At 41.0% G+C, this 18,634-nt stretch overlaps 1 protein-coding gene across 1 annotated transcript in view; it reads left to right on the top strand.

Annotated features, from left to right (window-relative positions):
• SLC35F4 (solute carrier family 35 member F4) overlaps positions 1–17,076 on the top strand; it is a 306,982-nt gene extending 289,906 nt beyond the window's left edge. Inside the window, exons 5-8 of the mRNA XM_032623200.1 lie at positions 8,626–8,751; positions 10,643–10,835; positions 14,186–14,275; positions 16,625–17,076. Of these exons, the coding sequence (XP_032479091.1) occupies positions 8,626–8,751; positions 10,643–10,835; positions 14,186–14,275; positions 16,625–16,866 (651 nt within the window). The 3' untranslated portion in view covers positions 16,867–17,076. The remainder of the gene's footprint in view (positions 1–8,625; positions 8,752–10,642; positions 10,836–14,185; positions 14,276–16,624) is intronic.
• Positions 17,077–18,634: the final 1,558 nt, after the last annotated feature.

The raw sequence follows: 18,634 nt of genomic DNA, 5'->3' as shown, positions 1-18,634 counted from the left end.
GTGTGACTAACTAGATATGGAACTAAAAGCAATAACTCTTACTTTGGGGTACAAATCCTTAATTGAACTGCATTAAACTTCCACCAACCACTTCAGTTCTGAGTTTATCCCTTTCACAGGTAACATGGATTTAAAAATAAAAGGTTTTTCTGTATGCTTGATCTTTCTTAGATTGATGGAAAACCATGCAGATGTAAGGAGCCAGATCTCATTCATGTAATCTGGTATGCCACCATGACGAAAATATTCAGTAAACAGTTCTTTGAAAGGAGGTCCAAACGAATAGCCTTTTTCCAGAATATAAACATCACACAATTATTGTTCTCTGAAAGAGATGTCCAAGACTGGATTTGAAACACGTTTTGCTATCAAAATATTGCTCTTGTTGCAGTGATTCCAGGGTCCTTGTCCTGCTAAATGCTGAAACTCACGTTTATATTAGAGAGAGCTTGTGACAGGTATCATCCTGAAAACTTCATCTTAATAGCCAATTATCTAATTCTGGTTGTATCTTGGGAAATGCTGCTCAGAAATTCAGAACTGAAACTTGACATGAACAAGTGAAAAGCTACAGCAGAAGACAACACAAGAAACTGAATCGGTCCATGACACCATTAAACTATACCAGACGTGTTCCCATACACATTCATCATAGCTAATCTTAGATTTCACACCCAAAATGTTTTCACACATGAAGCACTGGTACTGTCTGTCCACCATCACATGCCCTGACAAGTACTTGAGAACAAGAACCTTCTTTACATTGCTCACTGATCCATTCAGCTTGGGCTACATAATTTGTGGGCCCCAGTGAAAAGTGAAAATGCAGGCCTCCTGTTGAAAAAAAATTGTGAATAGGGCTTCCCTGGTGGCGCAGTGGTTGAGAGTCCGCCTGCCAATGCAGGGGACACGGGTTCGTGCCCCGGTCCGGGAGGATCCCACATGCCGCGGAGCAGCTGGGCCCGTGAGCCATGGCCGCTGAGCCTGCGCGTCTGGAGGCTGTGCTCCGAAACGGGAGAGGCCACAACAGTGAGAGGCCCGCGTACCGCAAAAAAAAAAAAAAAAAATTGTGAATAGTTTCAACATGGCAACATCAGGGAGCCCACTGCATCTGCACAGGTCATATGCCCATGAAACTAGTTCTACCTCTATCTCTAACACCTAGAATGATACAAGGGACAAAGTAGAGACTCTACATATTTAAGGATATAGTGAATGAACTCATGCTTACAAGATCTTTCTCTTGTCTATCTACTACCACCTTCGATCACCCATGAGTATTTGGAGGGCCTTGTCAGAAGAGAGGGCAAGAAAGGAGATTTAGGGGCTTTTCTGCTCTTTCAGTGTCATGTGAGTACCAAAAGGAAATAGATATGTTCACTATTAGATTTACCAGTGAGCAAATCAATTGTATTAGAGTGAATGAATGCACTTAACCATGGAACTTACTTATGCAAGGGGTCATATCAAAAGAAGCTTGATGTTTACTTGAGGACTTTTAGGGGGAAAAGCTCAACTGTGTAACATTTAAATGGCGGATTTAGGAAATCTGCCTAGAAGCTACAAAGCATTTCTATCTTAAAATTTGCATCTGTGGTGGGTTTAATCGTGGCCCCCAATAAAGTGTCCACACTCTAATCCCCAGAACCTGTGAATGTGACCTTACTTGGAAAAATAGTCTTTGCAGACATAATTAACTTAAGGATTTTGCAAAGAGGAGATCATCGTGGTTGATCTGGGTGGCTCCTAAATCCAATAACAAGTATCCTTATAAGAGACACACACAGGAAAGACACACAGAAGAGGAGAAGGCAATGTGACCACAGAGATAGAGATTGGAGTGATGCAGCCACAAGCCCAGGAAAGCCAGGGCAGCCACCAGAACCTGGAAGAGGCAGGAATGTAATATTATTCTCTCCCAGAGTTGCTGTTGGGAGCATGGCCCTGCCCAATTTTGAACTTCTGGCCTCCAGAACTATGAGGGAATAGATTTCTGCCATTTTTAGTAACCAAGTTTGTGGTAATTTGTTACAGCAGCCTCAGGAAACTAATACAGCATCTGTAAGTAATAAGACCTGATAGAAAAATTGTTAAGTAGCCAATAAGTAGTTGTTAACAAGTAAATGCGTAAATTAAGACATCATAATGACAAAATAGTAAGTATTAATGTCAGGCATGCTGGGAGAAGTCAGGTATTTTTAAATGACAGGAGGTGCTTCACTTCTCACTGTGAAACATTAGGAAGTGTTTAATGCCATGTTCTAGAAGAATGTCAAGGTGTAATTTTAATAATGCCCATAATCAGGCCATGGAATATAAGAAGCACTGAAACATATTCAGCATTTTGCCTTTTGACCATATCAGCAGTTCTTTTCCTTCTGAGACATATTGAGAACATGTATAATTAGGTCATTTGAGAAATTAGAGGAGGACAAATAGAATACTGACAACATAAATGCAGCTCTTATTGCCTACACCCATAAATAGGACAAAGCCTGTAGATGCCATCCCACTTGGACTACTCTTTTTTTTAATAGTTAAAGGGTTGCTTTCAGTCATCAAATCAAAATGTATATTTCTGACTCATTCTAAGTCTTCAGTAGTTCAGAAAAAGATAGTTTGGGGATTATGATTCTCATTTGCATGACCCCAAGAATTATCACCCTTAAGATAAAACATATGGCCTCCCCTACTTCTATTTTTTTTTTTTTGCAGTACGCGGGCCTCTTACCATCGCGGCCTCTCCCGTTGCCGAGCACAGGCTCCGAACGCGCAGGCCCTGCATCGGCAGGCGGACTCTCAACCACTGCGCCACCAGGGAAGCCCCCCTACTTCTATTTTTCACGTCAAAATGACAAGATGAACAGAATAAAGGATGCTTTAAATTATAATATCAGTAAATACGGGTTTATCTGGAGCACCAGTTGGCCAGAATCAGCAATGCTCACATAAAAACTAATTATATGTTTTGAATAACTTGTTAATATTTAGTTTCCTTGGAATTTTGATTGAATCACAGATGGAAAGGTAGTCTGCCATACATTTAGTTTTCTATTATGAAATTCTTTCAGCCAGTTTGCTGGCGAGTTTCGGTGTGTTAAAAAAACTCATAAGTAGTTGCTTACAGCTGATGTATGATAATCACGTGGAAATTAGTAAGCTGCTTTAAAAGACCTTTCTTTTTAATTGCAAAAATGTTGCTAAGTGAGAATCCAGCTCTTGCAGCATTGAAGATGGGTGTTTTTCCCATCTCCAAGATCCTGTTTCATTTAGCTAGCATTCTTAAATTCATCAGAACCAGAATATCACTGAATATCAATGATATTGATATTGATCACAGAATATCAGTAAAAAAAGGTTCTCCTCAAAAAAAAAACAACAAATGAGCCACTGCTTCAGGTTTTCTTCTCTATCACTGGCATCCATTTCACTCCAATGAAAAGTAAATGTCAGACTAGAAAATTAACACCCTTTCTTTCAGATCTTGTCCCCCCCTTATTTTTATATTATTAATTGAAAATGTTCATTCATTTTCAAATTTCCTTGAACATGTGAAGAAAATTGGTGGGCGGTGAATGGTTCAGCAGACCCCAACTTTTATAGCAGATTGAGGAAATGAATTTGTGTCCCTTCAGCTTGGTAGCCACCTATTTTCTAGGTATAATTGGGTCCTTATGTGTTTAGTTTCCCAAACTTTTGGAGACTTTCCTCCATCCGCCAAGAACTGACTGGGGTATGACAGTTAAATGGAATCTTGCATTGCTTAAACTGCTCTTCTCTGAATTCAAATTGGGCTCCAGGGCACTCTAAATCAATCAGGACCCTGGAGCTGAGCTGCTACTGATTTGTGCCAATATTACATATTTAGATAAGATTCAAGACAATCCTGTTTCCATCTTGCCTCTGATTGGCATTTCTGCAGTTAACTCTTCATTCCTGGGAAGTGCAGACTGCTCTGTCTAGAACCTTCATGCTTCCCGCTGGAGGCAGTGGAGGATGGGTAGTGGGGCTCTTCCCCTTTCATCCTCCTCTTGGCAGGAGAATGATTCACGAATACAGGGAGGGGAAAGCAGGGTTGGGAAGGCTCTCCGATTTTATGCCCTCAAGGAACCCATAATGCAGGTCAACAAGGTGCAGTCAATAGGTCTTCTCTACCTTCCACACGTACTCTGGAGTCTTTCCTTCCGGGATTTCTTTCCTTCTCTTCCATCCTGGTCTTCCTTTGGGATCATTTTCAGATGGGTTTTTTTTTTCATATAAAAACAGATGTGTATGTGTGTGGCAGTGGGGTGGAGGATGGGAATCTTAGTTTGAGTCTCAGGCTTGACCTGCCCCGACCCAGGGACCCACCCACCTCCCCCTCACACACACACACACACACACACACACACACACACACACACAGAGTATCCGGACAGCTGTGGACTGCCCACCTCTTTCATTTCTCACACGTCAACTCTTGTCCAATTTCACTGGCTCTGAGTAAAACAGATGGCTCTTCTTTATGGAAGCTTAAACGTAACATGTGGACAAGTTTAAGGATTCTGTGTAGCCATGGTTCCCTGAAAATGGACTCTATCCAAATACACTCAGAGGGAAGAAGGATGATCACCAGTGCAGGTCTCATTGGCCAAACTATGAATGTGTATCCCACCTTCAGCTGCTAACCTTGAGTCTTGAACTTGAGTGCAGTCTGGCCAGCAGTATAGCTTTGAGGCCCCCCATTTCAGAGCCTGATGTAGGCTTGGGATTCAAGGTCCATTGTAAGCCGGGGAAGCTCCTACCTGCTCCATCCAGCTCCAGAAACAGGGTTAACCACACGGCAAATTAAGGAAAGATGTTTGGGTTACAGTTAGAAAGAGAAGCAGTTAAAGGTTCATCTCAATACCCTGAATCCTAGAAGAGCTGATATTGTTATGCGAATGATAGTTCTGGAAATCATTCGTCAATGGGAAACACAGTGACTGTGATGAAGCTCATAAACCCTCCTGGAGATCCAGAGAAGGGCTGGACCCTTTTGGGTTTTGAGGCCCTGAGTCAAAAGACGAAAACAATGAAGATAAAAGAAAACAAAAATCAGCCAAAAGCCAGCTATCTCTCTAGGCTTTATCTATACAAACTAATTCTTTGAGAGGGGAAAGAAACCTTGCTTTCAGGCAGGGCCACAGGTAGTAAACATGTCAGTGAGATCACCAAATGTTTACTGTTAAAGCCCTCTTTGGGCTCTAAGAACAGGTCCCCCTCATGGTCCCCCTCTGATTGGCCCTGAGAGTTGATGCAGAGACTCTGGGAGGGAAGTGAGCCCACAGAGGAAGGTAGTTGGCTCAGGTGGTGATGTCGCTCAAGGAGCACGCAAAGATAATGGGCTAAATAAATCCTCTTCCGCAGGGTATTCACCCCAGGTGGGCACATCATGATGTGAGAGAACCCAGAGGTTTAGAAGGTTAAAAATGAGGCATCGGCAGCTTTATGATCACTATGGTTACTAACATTTTCACCCGGGTCAGATTCAAGTAACGGTTGTGGTGGGTTTCCATCTTATTTAGACACCTCTGGTTGGTTATGGGGCTGCAACTGGAGTAAGTTGTGAGGAGAGCCATGTTTTTCTGAAGCCAAGCAGGTGGCACTGTGAGATGGCACCATCGGCAGAGGAGTCCCTCACGTGGACGCCAATGTGCTCAGAGGCATTGTTGTGTTTGTCAGCACGTGGATGGCACACGTGAGCCCTTCTGACACGGTACTTAAAGCGCTGGCTTCCTGCAGGTACATTTCCAGCAACCTGAGCACAAGAAGAATCATTTTGTACTTTTTTTGTTGAGAAGACTATTAATCCTTCCTTAACGATTGATTACTTCTGAAAACGCACATGACTCAGACCTGTGCTTGGGTTACATATTCTCCAGAAATCTCAAGAATATTTACTCTGCAATTAACCAATAGTTCCAGGCAGAACCCCTCTAAGATCATCCAAACAACCACTCCAAATGAGCCTGCCACCCAACACTTCCCTGCATTTTCTAGATTAGCTGAACTCCCTTCCCTTCGTTCCAACTGTGTAGATAAGAAACATACTGAAAAAAAAATTTAAACACGGCCATAGAGAACTTGTTCTATCAGATAGCTGTGAAATTTAAATAGAAATGCGGAAAATAATTTCTCTTTTCCCCCCAGGTAACCTATATAACCTATAAATACCTGTTCATACCATAGAGAGGAATTTTTCTAACATTGAAAGTATTCAGATTTTCATGCTTTTGGAACTTAACTAACAGCACTGTCTGGCCCCCTGAAGTGAAAAATGCTTCTCTCCGTGACCGCAATTCAAAGAGACACTGGTACAATCGATATGACAATTTAAGTGGTCTGAGCTAATATTTTCACAAGCACTTAAATATAAAATGTAATGGAGACCTTTAAGGGGCTCATCTGACTCTAATTCTGAATTGCTATAAAGTTATGTAATCTATGTCCACGTCCAATTCCTATCTTGAGAAAACTTATAATAGAAAAAAATACAGTGTATATGTATTTTTACTAATGGCTGACTCAGAAAAGAAAGTGTTCCCAGCCGGGTCATATCCTGGGGATAATGGTATTAAATGTTCAACACTTTCCAGACAGTGTTTTTGGTTTTTTCCCTTTTTTTTTTTTTTTGTATGGACTGTTTGTTTTCAGAATTCCCTAAGCCAAGAATTATATATTATACACAATTGCTTAAACCTAGATATTGTATATTATAGAATAATTTAAATAATTTTAAATATTAAACAGCATATCATGTTAAAGTTTCATTAGGATTAACACTGTGTTCTATTACCCCTGTCTTGAAGAAACTACCTGTTTTTTTGACTAAGAAAATACATCTGATGTTTGCTAAAAAGAAAACAAGTATTAATTCAAATTTATTATCCTACAAGTTCAGTATTTTGAGGGAAATCTGTGTACATGAATGCTTTAACCTATGAACATTAATTAACACAAAAACAAGTCAGAAAATGCCAGTGTTTAATGTAACTTTTCATTTCTCTGACATCAGATTGCCCAAAGAAATGTTGCAAATCCCTGGCTGAACTATAAATCCCCAAATCAAAGAAAATGATAAGTCTCACAGAATTCCCAGATCTAGGTAACCACTTCACCATGTTTATTTATGAGTCTATGACTTCCTGTTTGGAAAATTTCCTTGACACCTCACATTGTGTGCATTTGTATTAAATTCTATTCCCTATAGTTTGAGGCATAGTCTAACTGGAACACATGGCTAGAAGGTTTAGAGACTGTGATACTCAGTCAGCAAGAGCAATGACCCCCCCACACACCAAGCAGCCTCCTGGATAACGCTTTATGAAGACAGTTTTTCACTGCTGACAAGTCGGCTTCTGTTCTCAAGTACTCCTGCTGCTTTTCATAAAAGACGCTTTAGTATGGAGCTGGCTCTGAAACCAGCTGTGCCCTTGCTTTGGGTGGTCATTAACAAAAGAAATGCTTTAACAGCATCTAAATTATATGTGCCATCGTTATCATACTTTGCACTGGCCTTCAGCAAGTCTACAGTTGCATGTTGAAGATCTACATTTTATTGTAATGAATAATTCACTAATAATATTTCAAAGGGTCAAAAAATATCCCACATGTGAGAAATCTATCTACAGAGGAACTGATTTACTTGTGAATACTCAGAACTGAAGCTTAACAAAATTGATCACCAGGTATATTTAAATTTCCCACAAAGTTGCATCATGATTTTAAAGTCAGTGAGACTATTTCACAAGGAAATGACATAGTGTTTCCTATTCCAGGGTTGTCATTTTACTGTTTATTGTAGCTCTAAAATGTTTTCCAGTAGAACCAGTTCAAGGTAAATTAAAGAAACAGATGCCAACCAGCATTTCACAAAGGAAGTGGACTCCTGTTTGGAATATACCAAGGATCATATTAATTTACAGTCAACCATTATGATTTCAATCAAATTCTTAATATTTCACTTTATACAGCTAATGCTCCAGAATAATTGAATGAAATTATCTTCCTGTGGCTTAATTTGCATGTAAACAAAAGGAAGAACTAGCCTTCGTTTGATATTCCAAGTGACAGTGCAAACTCAGCTCGCTCCTTATAAATCACTCTGAAAGATTATTCTCTTTCCTTTTTTCACTTTGGCCTAAAAGTGTCCTCCTAGCTGCATCAATATTATATCTCCATAATCAAGTTCTGGTTATGTGGAGATGTTCAGAAACATGCATTGATCCAAGGAGCTGATTAAAATGTTCGCTGAATTGTCTGAGGAAAAAGAACACAGTACAGATGAAAATGCTAAGAAGTGACTTCCTATTAAATTTATTTCACCACTATGGGTATTAATCTCTAGGAAGTTGATCTAAAAATTAAACTACAATTACTAGCCCTTAATTAGAATGTGAGCAGCTTCTATATTTTCTGCCTGGATGTCTCATGAGCATACGGATTTCTTGCTAATACTGACCTTTCCTACACTTAAACAGTGATGTACAAGAGGTAATTGGGTTTGAGGAAGCATGTAGCAACTCCCACGAAGCCTTCAATTGCTTCTCTGGGGTATGGAGGCATCAATTAAAAAATTTTTTCTCTTTGCATTCTACTTGATAGATAGTTGCCGCAATAATGGCAATCACTGGCATCGTCATGATGGCGTATGCAGATAATTTCCACGCTGATTCCATCGTAGGAGTAGCATTTGCAGTGGGCTCGGCCTCGACGTCTGCGCTGTATAAGGTATTTTGTGCACTTCCTTATGTACTCAGCTGTCATTTGTAGCTTAGACTTTTAAGTAATAAAAGAAGGAAGGACAAAGAAAATCTTGACTAGCAAAAAAAAAAAAGGTGGTTTAAAAAATAACAAGCACCAATTATTGAGTACTTGCTACAGGCTGGGTGCTTGCTAGAAATTTTCACCTGTGTTAATGCACCTTTATGAGGCATAGGTACTTATCCCCACTTTCCAGATGAGGAAACTGAGACTTTGAAAGATTAAGTAACTTGTCCAAGATCATCCAGCCAGGAAGTGATAGAGCCAAGATTTAAACTCGGACTGGTCAACTCCAAAGCCTGTGGTCCGTGCCCCGACCCCTCCCAAATCATCCATCAGTTATAGCAGGAGCCGAGGAAGACTTCTCCCCTATGTTTCTTTAATTAACTACTGAGGTCATTATTTCAACTACAGTGAGGTATTAAAAATATCTTGAGAGTTTACTGTTTGTTGCATATTAACCCCGTGCCATGTTATTAGCTAAATGAAGAGCCTCTTTTCCTCTCTGATGGATACTCTGGGTTTGTACTCACAGTTCTTTCTCCCCTGGGGTGGCCTGTCATCAGTGAAAGCTCTATTCAGAGTCACTGTCCCTGACTTCAGAAGTGAGGATTAAGAGAGCAGATCTAAAAGGTTATTCACAGAAGCTCCACTTTTCAGAGCCAACTTTCTGGATGTAGCTAAAGAACTGTTCCACTTTCACCTCTCTTGGGGTTTCAATGAGAAAATCCTCTCTGAAAGGCAGAAAATGCCCTTTGCATCCCCCCTGGATGCCTGTTCCGATTATTCATCAACTCTGCCGCTCAGAGGACATTGTGTCTATTTCCATATCGACATTTCCTGGCCCACTGATTCTGTGACAAGCTTGACAGGTGTTCACTCAATCACCATTGGTGTCTAACTTGCCCCCAACTGAGACTCCACGGAGATGTGTGATGTGACCAAATACCACGAGCATGTGCTTAAGTTCTCTTAAGTCTCTCAAAAGAAAAAAATGATACGTTTAGTTGAAATTAAAAGCAATACCCGGACTTGCTATATGCCTGGGATGGCTCTTTTATAGAGAGAATTCTCCTGACCATGTTACAGATGTATTCATTCTGGGAGTGGTAATATTTTGCTGACATGCACAAAATCGTATGTGCACCACAGAAAAGAGATATTCTGTGCTACATTGTTTAAGGATTAATAAAGGAAGCAGAGGGCTTAAAAAGCTAAGAAATACGGACTAGAGAGCTAGCTCCTCCCCAGCCTGATGTGTGATTTAGGTTAGCTATATATGTCTCCTTGCCATCTTTTTCTACACACAGATTTATAATCCAGAAAACAAAGACCATCTTTCTTTAAATCTGGAGAATACGGTACTTGTGAAAATATTTTAGGCTCAGAGAGAAAAGTGCTTATAAATCCATGGCATTGTTACTATTTCTCTCAGTAATATAATGATAGGCTCTCTCTGTCCAATTTAGTTTTCAGTACCTGTCAAAATAAGGGTAAAATGAATCCCATGCTTGAAGAGAAGAACTGATGGCACCTCAATCCTAGATGTTTCTGGGCTTGTCTGCACTCTTATTTATCATTCACCCTATAGCCATAACTGATGGTGGTGTTTTTCCCAGTGTGCAGTATTCCTGTGGCACGGAGAGTGGAATTCATTTTATGGCATTTGTTGTTTCATATGAAGGCTAGAGCGCATTTGAATTCCTTATCTCAGCAGCACATTTAGTGCCATGGAGACGGTGGGATAAGAAGACATAGAGCATAAACCCTGGGCCAGTTAGTTCATGATGTAGAAATTGCCTTTCTGATACAACAATGTCCCTGACTGTGTGGCTAATGAGTTCCTTTCTCGTTCTAGGTTTTGTTTAAGATGTTTCTCGGAAGTGCCAACTTTGGCGAAGCAGCACACTTTGTCTCCACATTGGGTTTCTTCAACTTAATCTTCATCTCCTTCACCCCGGTCATCCTGTATCTCACCAAGGTGGAGCACTGGTCCTCGTTTGCAGCTCTGCCGTGGGGCTGTCTCTGCGGGATGGCAGGGCTCTGGCTGGGTAAGTGGCCCTGGGTTTTGCCTTCCATTTCCTATGTCACTTGACCTCTCCTTGGAGAGTTAAATTGTCATAGTAAGATTATTCCTTTGGGTACCCCTGTCCTCTATTTCCCAAACTTACCTAATGTTGGTTAATGGTTGCAAAGTTCTTTGCAGATTATTGCTTGATTAGATCAGAGCTATCCAGCTAGTATGCCTCCCACGGGTTAAGTGCTGAGCTGATCACCACGGATCCTCAAGTAGCCTCGTCCATTCTTCATGATGTACTGTGTGATGTTATTGTGTTCCATGTGTGGCACAGTGTGTCAGGCAGGGGGGGGAGAGTGGGTGGGGGATTCAAGGGACTCAGAGTGGATCAAGATGGCAGGAGCACCAAGTGCAGGAGGAACTGGGGAGGAAGGAAGGAGATGTCATTCAGGAGGGCAGCAGGCCTGGAACGCCACGTTGAGGGGATTGGCTTTCAAATCCACTTAATGATCTTTAAGCAGGGGGGTGACAGGCTTACATCTGCATTCTAAACAGTCTACTCTGGTCGTGTCTGGAGAATGAGTTTGAGATGGGAAATCCTCACCGAGAAAGAGAAGATGACAGAACAGGACGAGGTGGCCCTGCTAAGTAGGCTGTGCCTAGCAGATGACCAAGAAATAGCCACCTGGAGCGTTTCTCATGTTCTGTCTCCCAACTCCCCATGACTCTGAGGCTGTCTGCTTCACCTGAGCAGCTGGGGGGCTCCCACTTTCCAGCTGCGCTTTCATTTAATGTGAGAGGAACCTCAACATAACAAGCCCACTCTTTCCTCACCAAGCAGCTAAACAACAACAAACACCCAATGACTCAGTGACTCTGCTCAGAATCAAACCCCCTTCATTCTGCTCCTCTCCCCCCGTTCCACCCGGTAACAGCACCCTCTCCCCACTCCATGTTCACCCGCCATACTGAACTGCAGGACATCTGCCACCCTTCAGCTCACCTTCTTTATCAAGGTGACATAGTCTGAAACAGCACTGCAAGTCTTAGGAGGGAAAAAGAATGCCCTTGTTTTCGTTCCCGCAAAGACATTGGGTCATCTTCTTCTACTCTGGCCCAGGCCCCTAAGGGGAGCTCTTCAACTAGACAGGAAACACTCACGAGAAAGATCAAACATTAACTGTTGATCCTTTAAATTCTACTTTTGAAGACCAAAAACGTGTAGTTATGACCGCTCATAACCTGTGCTAAATTGAGTAGTAGAAATCAATAGCAGTCTTTCCATAAGACCAAAACACCCTAATTAAAAGTGCTTAGATCTCTTCCTGGCCAAAAACAATCTAATTGGGAATAACCATAGCCCAAATTTCACTACCTCTTGGCCCCAGCTGGGACCCGTGATCTCCAGCTTGCTGCAGAGTAGCCCTCCACCCACGGTGATCCCTTGGCACCTCTAATACGTGCTCCTAAGCAAGCCTGCTCAAGCTGGGCATCACCCATGCTAGCCGGACCCTGCAGTTCTCCACCAAACAGCATGATCTCCAAACTGCACTGGGTGTAGTGCCGCCCAGCTTAGAGCTGCCCCACAGGCTCATCCCCGTGCCTGGAGCCCTCTCTGTGCCAGGGTTGCCCTGTGACAAAATGAGGAGACAGCCTCTCTCCGGACTGTGTTACACACCCCAGGGTTTTACAATCTTCAGTGCTTCTGCTCTTGAGTTTTTATTGCCACCTTCTCTTCTCCATAGGAATCAGATACGATCTAGTGAGAGCAGGGCTGGAGACAGATCTGAGAGGCAAAGAGCAGGCTGAACTCTGACCCCACCCCCCATCACCTGTAACTACGGCTTCAATCTGCTTAGGTTCACCTGGCCTCATTCCTGCTCTGGCTTGGCCATAGCCCATGTGCAGATTGACATCATCCATTCACCTGATATGTATGAGGCCCACTTAAACTCAGGCAGGGCCCCGTGCTATAGACAACATATTGAATTATGTATTCTTGTCCTGAGATTGTCAAAAGAGCTTGTAAGTGTTCTACCAAAAGCACTAAGGAAAAGCAGACACCCATTGCAGTGAAGCCACTCGGTTCTTGTTGATTGAGAAAAGCTCAGTTCTCAACCAAATACCAAGACTTCCTATCGATCTGCTAAAATATCCAGTTCAGCCAATAAAATGACAGTTGGGAAGTTTAGCAAAGTCTGTGCTGTGTTTAATAAATTCCTGATTTGTTAGAACAGGTCGTATTTGACTCCCCAAACTTGAGGAGAGAGTTGAGATGCTGGAATATTCATTCCCATTGCAGCTCTGCCATAAAGGAGTAGTTATCAACTTAGGAAGGTCCTCTGCCTTGATGGCCACTACTATTGTATGAAAATTATGAACAAGCCCAAGTTTTGTGAAAGTCCAACCCACCATCTCTAACTAACAAGCAGGAGTGACTCCAGATGACTAAGTTAGTGAGCTTAATTAAAGTAAGAATTATAGATAACAGTAGAAGAATAAACACTGTCCTAACTGGAATGGTTCTAGACACATCTTTGGTTCTACAGAGAACGGGCAACAGGGTTTTGAGTCATTTCCATAGAGATCCTTTCTGAATTGAGGACTTTTTGTAGTTGTTAAGACTCATTTCTCTAACCCCTAAAACAAACATTAGCTTGAAATCTATTAAAATAATGCTATGTAATTTATCATTTTCTTTTCGAAAACAAGTATTTTTGATCATTTTTGTGTAATTATTTTAACTAACTTTATATTTACCTAAAAATGTCAGAAGATATGTATTAAATGGTATCAAGTTATACCTACAGTTGGTTCTGTGGACCTGCCCTGGGGTTATCTGTGCGCAAATCAGGATGTGGAAAAGGTGCCTGGGGTTCGGTGAATTACACTGCATACAACTTTGTTTGCTCATGTAATGCTCACCCCAAAAGAGAGGGAATAATGCAGCATAGGCCATTCTTGGACAGATCTTCTGTTAGGCAGTAACACCGGGGCCTTTTAGTTATTCAGGAATATAGCATGATATAGTAAAGTAACAAGGGAGAAAGCCCCAATCAGTCACCAGCTTTCAACCTCTGGCTCAACTTTATTGTGCTAATGAGCAGGGTACTGAATTGATGATTTCACTTCTTTGCATGGCTACCCACCCGCTTTGCCAACCAAGAGATCAGGCAGCCAGGATAGCAGAGGAGGAAAAAGGAATACGACTATTTCAGGTACAATACATATGAATCCATCTCCAGAATTAGAGGATTAATTGACCAATGGTACAGATAATTTAGAAGGCATGTATAGCATAGACATGGATTCTTTTATGTTAAGAAGGAAAGAGCCCAGCATAGCAAGTCCCCTTTATCCTGTATATCCTCCTTTATTTTACAGCCTTCAACATCCTGGTGAATGTTGGTGTGGTGCTGACATACCCAATCCTCATCTCCATCGGAACAGTGCTCAGCGTTCCTGGAAATGCAGGTACTGTACGATTTGACGTGTGCACAGGAAGTCTCCTGCTTGTGTTTGTTTTATACCCTGAACTGTTTCTTCGAGCAATTGTGAATTATGTCACTTGCCTGGGAAGATGTTTTTAAATATCATGAAGGTGGCGGACAACAGAATAACTATGCATCACATTTAAAATTTCCAGCTACAAACACTGTTTTAACTTGGTTGTGCTTTTAGAATTAAATACCAAATGTATCATTTGGGTTTCATGTAATCTCCCTGACAACCTAATTTTGTGGTATTTTTAGAGGAAGTCCTATGGAAACAAAAAGCATCCCAGCATAGGACTCTCAAACATCACTAATGAAAGTGTAGGAAACATACAAGGTGTTGGCACCCCATCAGACTATCCATGGGGAGCTGTGAAAGATTCTCCTGGGGGCACAGCAGATGGCCCTCTGGAACAGACATAAGAAAAAAGCAATTTGACTCACTTCAGGGACAAGAGGAGAAGCTACTTTTCCAGGAAAATCTTTCTAGGTAAACTGTCCGTGGAACAAATAATGAAAGTGGGTTATCTGGATGACTGTATAGTCCTTCTAATTTTAAAATTCTATTTTTCCAAGTCTTAGGTAGCCATCTTTCTTTACCCTCAGTACAATCAGCAAATATTTAGTGAGCACTTACTATGTGATCATGACTATAGAAGAGATCGGGAAAAAAAGATATTATTGTTCCCATAAGAAACTTACACTGAATATGGAAAACAAGACCGACATATATGAAATAACTTAGAACTCTACAAAGTAATTTATCATCAAATGCCAAATTGTGTAAAAGACTCCAAGTACTATAAGATATTTAGAGGAAAGTCATATCAGGGAGGAGTGGAGTTGTCAAGGAATTCCATTCACTCATCCATGAATTCATTTATTCAATAAATAATTTCTGAGCACTTAGTATATGCTAACAACTGTGCTAACACCCGGTGATAGATCCTGAATAAGACACAGCCTCTACCCTCAGGACCATGTAGTGTAGAAAGGAGATGAAAGGAACTGAGTAATTACAATGTAGAGAGAGAATGGCTTTGATAGAGGTATGTACTGAATGCTCTGAGCGCACACAGGCGGGGCATCCAAGGAGGCTTCCTGCAAGAAGAGTAAAGGGAGGGATCTAACAGAGGGTTTAGCTGGATGAAGTGCATATGAAGAGGGAAGAGCATTCCATGCAAAGAGAACAGCATATATATGATTCCACTACTAGTTACATTCCTACAAAACTGAAAACAGGGACTCAAAAATATCCTTGTATGTGAATGTTCATACTATTTACAACAGCCAAAGGTGGAAACACCTAAATGTCCATCCAGAGATGAATTGATAAACAAGTTGTGATACAATGGCATATTACTCAGCCATAAAAAGGAATGAAGCACTAACGCATGCTATAATATGGTTGAACCTCGAAAACATTATGCTAAGCGAAAGAAGCCAGACACAAAAGGTCACATATTGTATGCTTCCATTTATAGGAAATATCTAGAACAGGTAAAATCCACAGACACACAGCAGGCTGACGGTTGCCAGGTGTTGCGGGGTGAGAGTAGTGGGCTGGGGAGTAACTGCTTAATGGGTACGGGGTTTTATTTTGAAATAATGAAAATGTTTTGGAAACAGATGGAGTCGGTGGTACATTAAGCTGTACAAAACGAATGTACAAAATGCTACTAAACTCACTTTAAGCTGATTAATTTTAATTTATATGAAATTTACCTCAATTAAAATTTTTAAAAAGACTAGCATGTGCAAAGACCTAGACATTAATAAGCCTGGCTCATTTAAAAAATCTTCAGTGGGCCAGTGAAACTGGAGAAGCATGAAGGGATGCAGAGGAAAAGTATTAAGAAATAAAACTGCATGTACACACTGCTATATTTAAAATAGATAACCAACAAAGACCTACTGTATAGCACAGGGAACTCTGCTCAATATTCTGTAATGACCTAAATGGGAAAAGAATTTGAAAAAGAATAGATACATGTATATGTATAACTGAATCACTTTGCTGTACACCTGAAACTAACACAACATTGTTAATCAACAATACTGCAATATAAAATTAAAAAATTTGTTTTAAACTGCAGAGGTTATTCAATCAGATGGCATTTGCCTGGAAGGGTTAAGTATGATTTAGAGAGAGGGAATGGAAAGCAAATGGAGAGAGCGATATTGATAATGACGTGGAAAAAGGAAAGATGAGCTTGAGAGAACAAGAGAGACTTTTGGAAATCTCTTAGGAGTAGCACTGATGGGGTCATTTGTTTTCAGAGAAGCTTAAAACAGTGATGGACTGACTGACTTGCCGTTCCTTCCCTAGCTGTGGATCTTCTGAAGCAGGAGGTGATATTCAATGTCGTCCGCCTGGCTGCTACCATCATCATCTGCATTGGGTTTCTGTTGATGCTGTTGCCGGAGGAGTGGGATGAAATTACCCTGAGATTCATCAACAGCCTGAAGGAAAAGAAGAGTGAGGAGCATGTGGATGATATCACTGATCCCAGTGTCCACCTGAGAAGCAGAAACAGGGCCATTGGGACTGTGTCCATACCACTGGCTTAGAGGAACACATTTTGAATGCACGTGTATGTATATTCTGTGAATATAATAAAAATTTCTCACCACCTGTACACTCAAACGACAGTATTAACTCTGAATTTGCATAAGTCATATGTGAAATAATGCTAACAATAAAAGTTTACATTTATATGCTTATCAAGGAACTGGTAAATAATCATAATAAATTTTTTATTAAAACATATTCATACTTGTTCTATTTCTTCTGGGTATTTTTTGGGAGGGGGGATTTTCCCCTAATTCACAAAATTTTCTCAAAATATGAGGTTCTATTAAATTATGGGCTTGTCATTACCTTTTTCTCACCTGGAACTGAGACCTTTTCATTCAATCAGAAAAAATTGCATAAGAGGAAAGTACATGAAAAGGATACACACTTTACATATATTTAAGGCCAATAAGAGTCTTCAATTTGAAAGCTGGAAAGTAATTAAGTATCAATAGAGTATCTTCCATATGCAAGACCTACACTAGGAACAATGAAGACGTGAAGATGTAAGACTCCATCTGTACTTTCAACATGCTTACAGGAGTACAGAGCATAAAAGAGGTTAGAAATATCTCTAATATGAGGTAGACATTTGGAAACGGTATAATGGTTATGGAGAGGACATCTATTTCACCAGTTTTAGAGCTGTTTACATTTGCTGTCACTTCAAGTCCCATTCACTCTTCAACCCACCTTCTGGGCATCACCTTCTGCCCACATCATTCCTCTGGTGAAGTGCATTCACCAAAGTCACCAATGACCTTTTTCTTGCAAAACCATATTGACACTATTCAACTCTTACTTTATTGTCCTCTCTGTAGCATTTGCATGATGACCACTCCTTTTTCCTGCAATGTTCTCTTCACCTAGATGTCATTATGGTCTCCTGGTTCTCTTTCTGCCTTACTGGCTGCTCCTCTGGACTCCTCTTCCTAGGCTGGTCTCATTGCTGTCCGTGTTCAGTCCTTGTCCTTCTTAGCATCTCACTCCACACTCTCTTCCTCAGAGATCTCATCTGCTTCCATGGCTTTCAATGTCATCCATGTGGTGATGGCTTCATAATATTTATCTCCAGCCCAGATTTGTCCCCCAAGCTTCAGATCTGACTATCCAAATTCCTTCTGCAGGCTCACTTGGATGCCCCATTGTTCACTTCACGTTCAAGAACATAGTTAAATCTATCATCTCTCCTCCTCAGACCTACTCCGTCCTCTCCCTTGTTCCCTGTCTAGGTTAATGGTACCATCATTCACGGGCTGCCCAAGCCAGAGGTCAAACTTAACTTCTGCCTTCCTCACCCTCCACATCTAAACCATAAATCTTATCGATTACTTTCCTTAATATTTCTTGAATCCATGCACTTCTCTACTACGCTACCTATTCTATGACCCTATCATTTCCTGTTGAATGAAATACTCACTTTACTGGTCTCTCTAACTCCCAGTATTGCCTCTCTCTAATCCCTTTTGTACCCTGCAGAATGACTTTTCTAATATATAAATTTGATCATTCTACTTCCCTATATAGAACACTTCAGTGACATCTCATTGTCCTCAGAGTAAGTTCCAGACACTTTTGCAGGTCATTCAAAGTTCATCACTGATTGGCTCCTGCCCACCTCTAGAGAAGCACCATACAGTAGAACTTTCTGTGATGATGGAAATATTCTATATCTGCACTGTCTAACACAGTAGCCACAACTGGCTATTGTGCTCTTTAAATACGGCTAATGCTCTAATTTTATTTACTTTTAATTACTTTTAA

Source organism: Phocoena sinus, chromosome 2 (genome assembly GCF_008692025.1).
Source record: "Phocoena sinus isolate mPhoSin1 chromosome 2, mPhoSin1.pri, whole genome shotgun sequence".
Classification (NCBI taxonomy): Eukaryota; Metazoa; Chordata; class Mammalia; order Artiodactyla; family Phocoenidae; genus Phocoena; species Phocoena sinus.
Note: the sequence above shows the minus strand (reverse complement) of the source record. Positions and strands in the feature narration are given on the sequence as shown.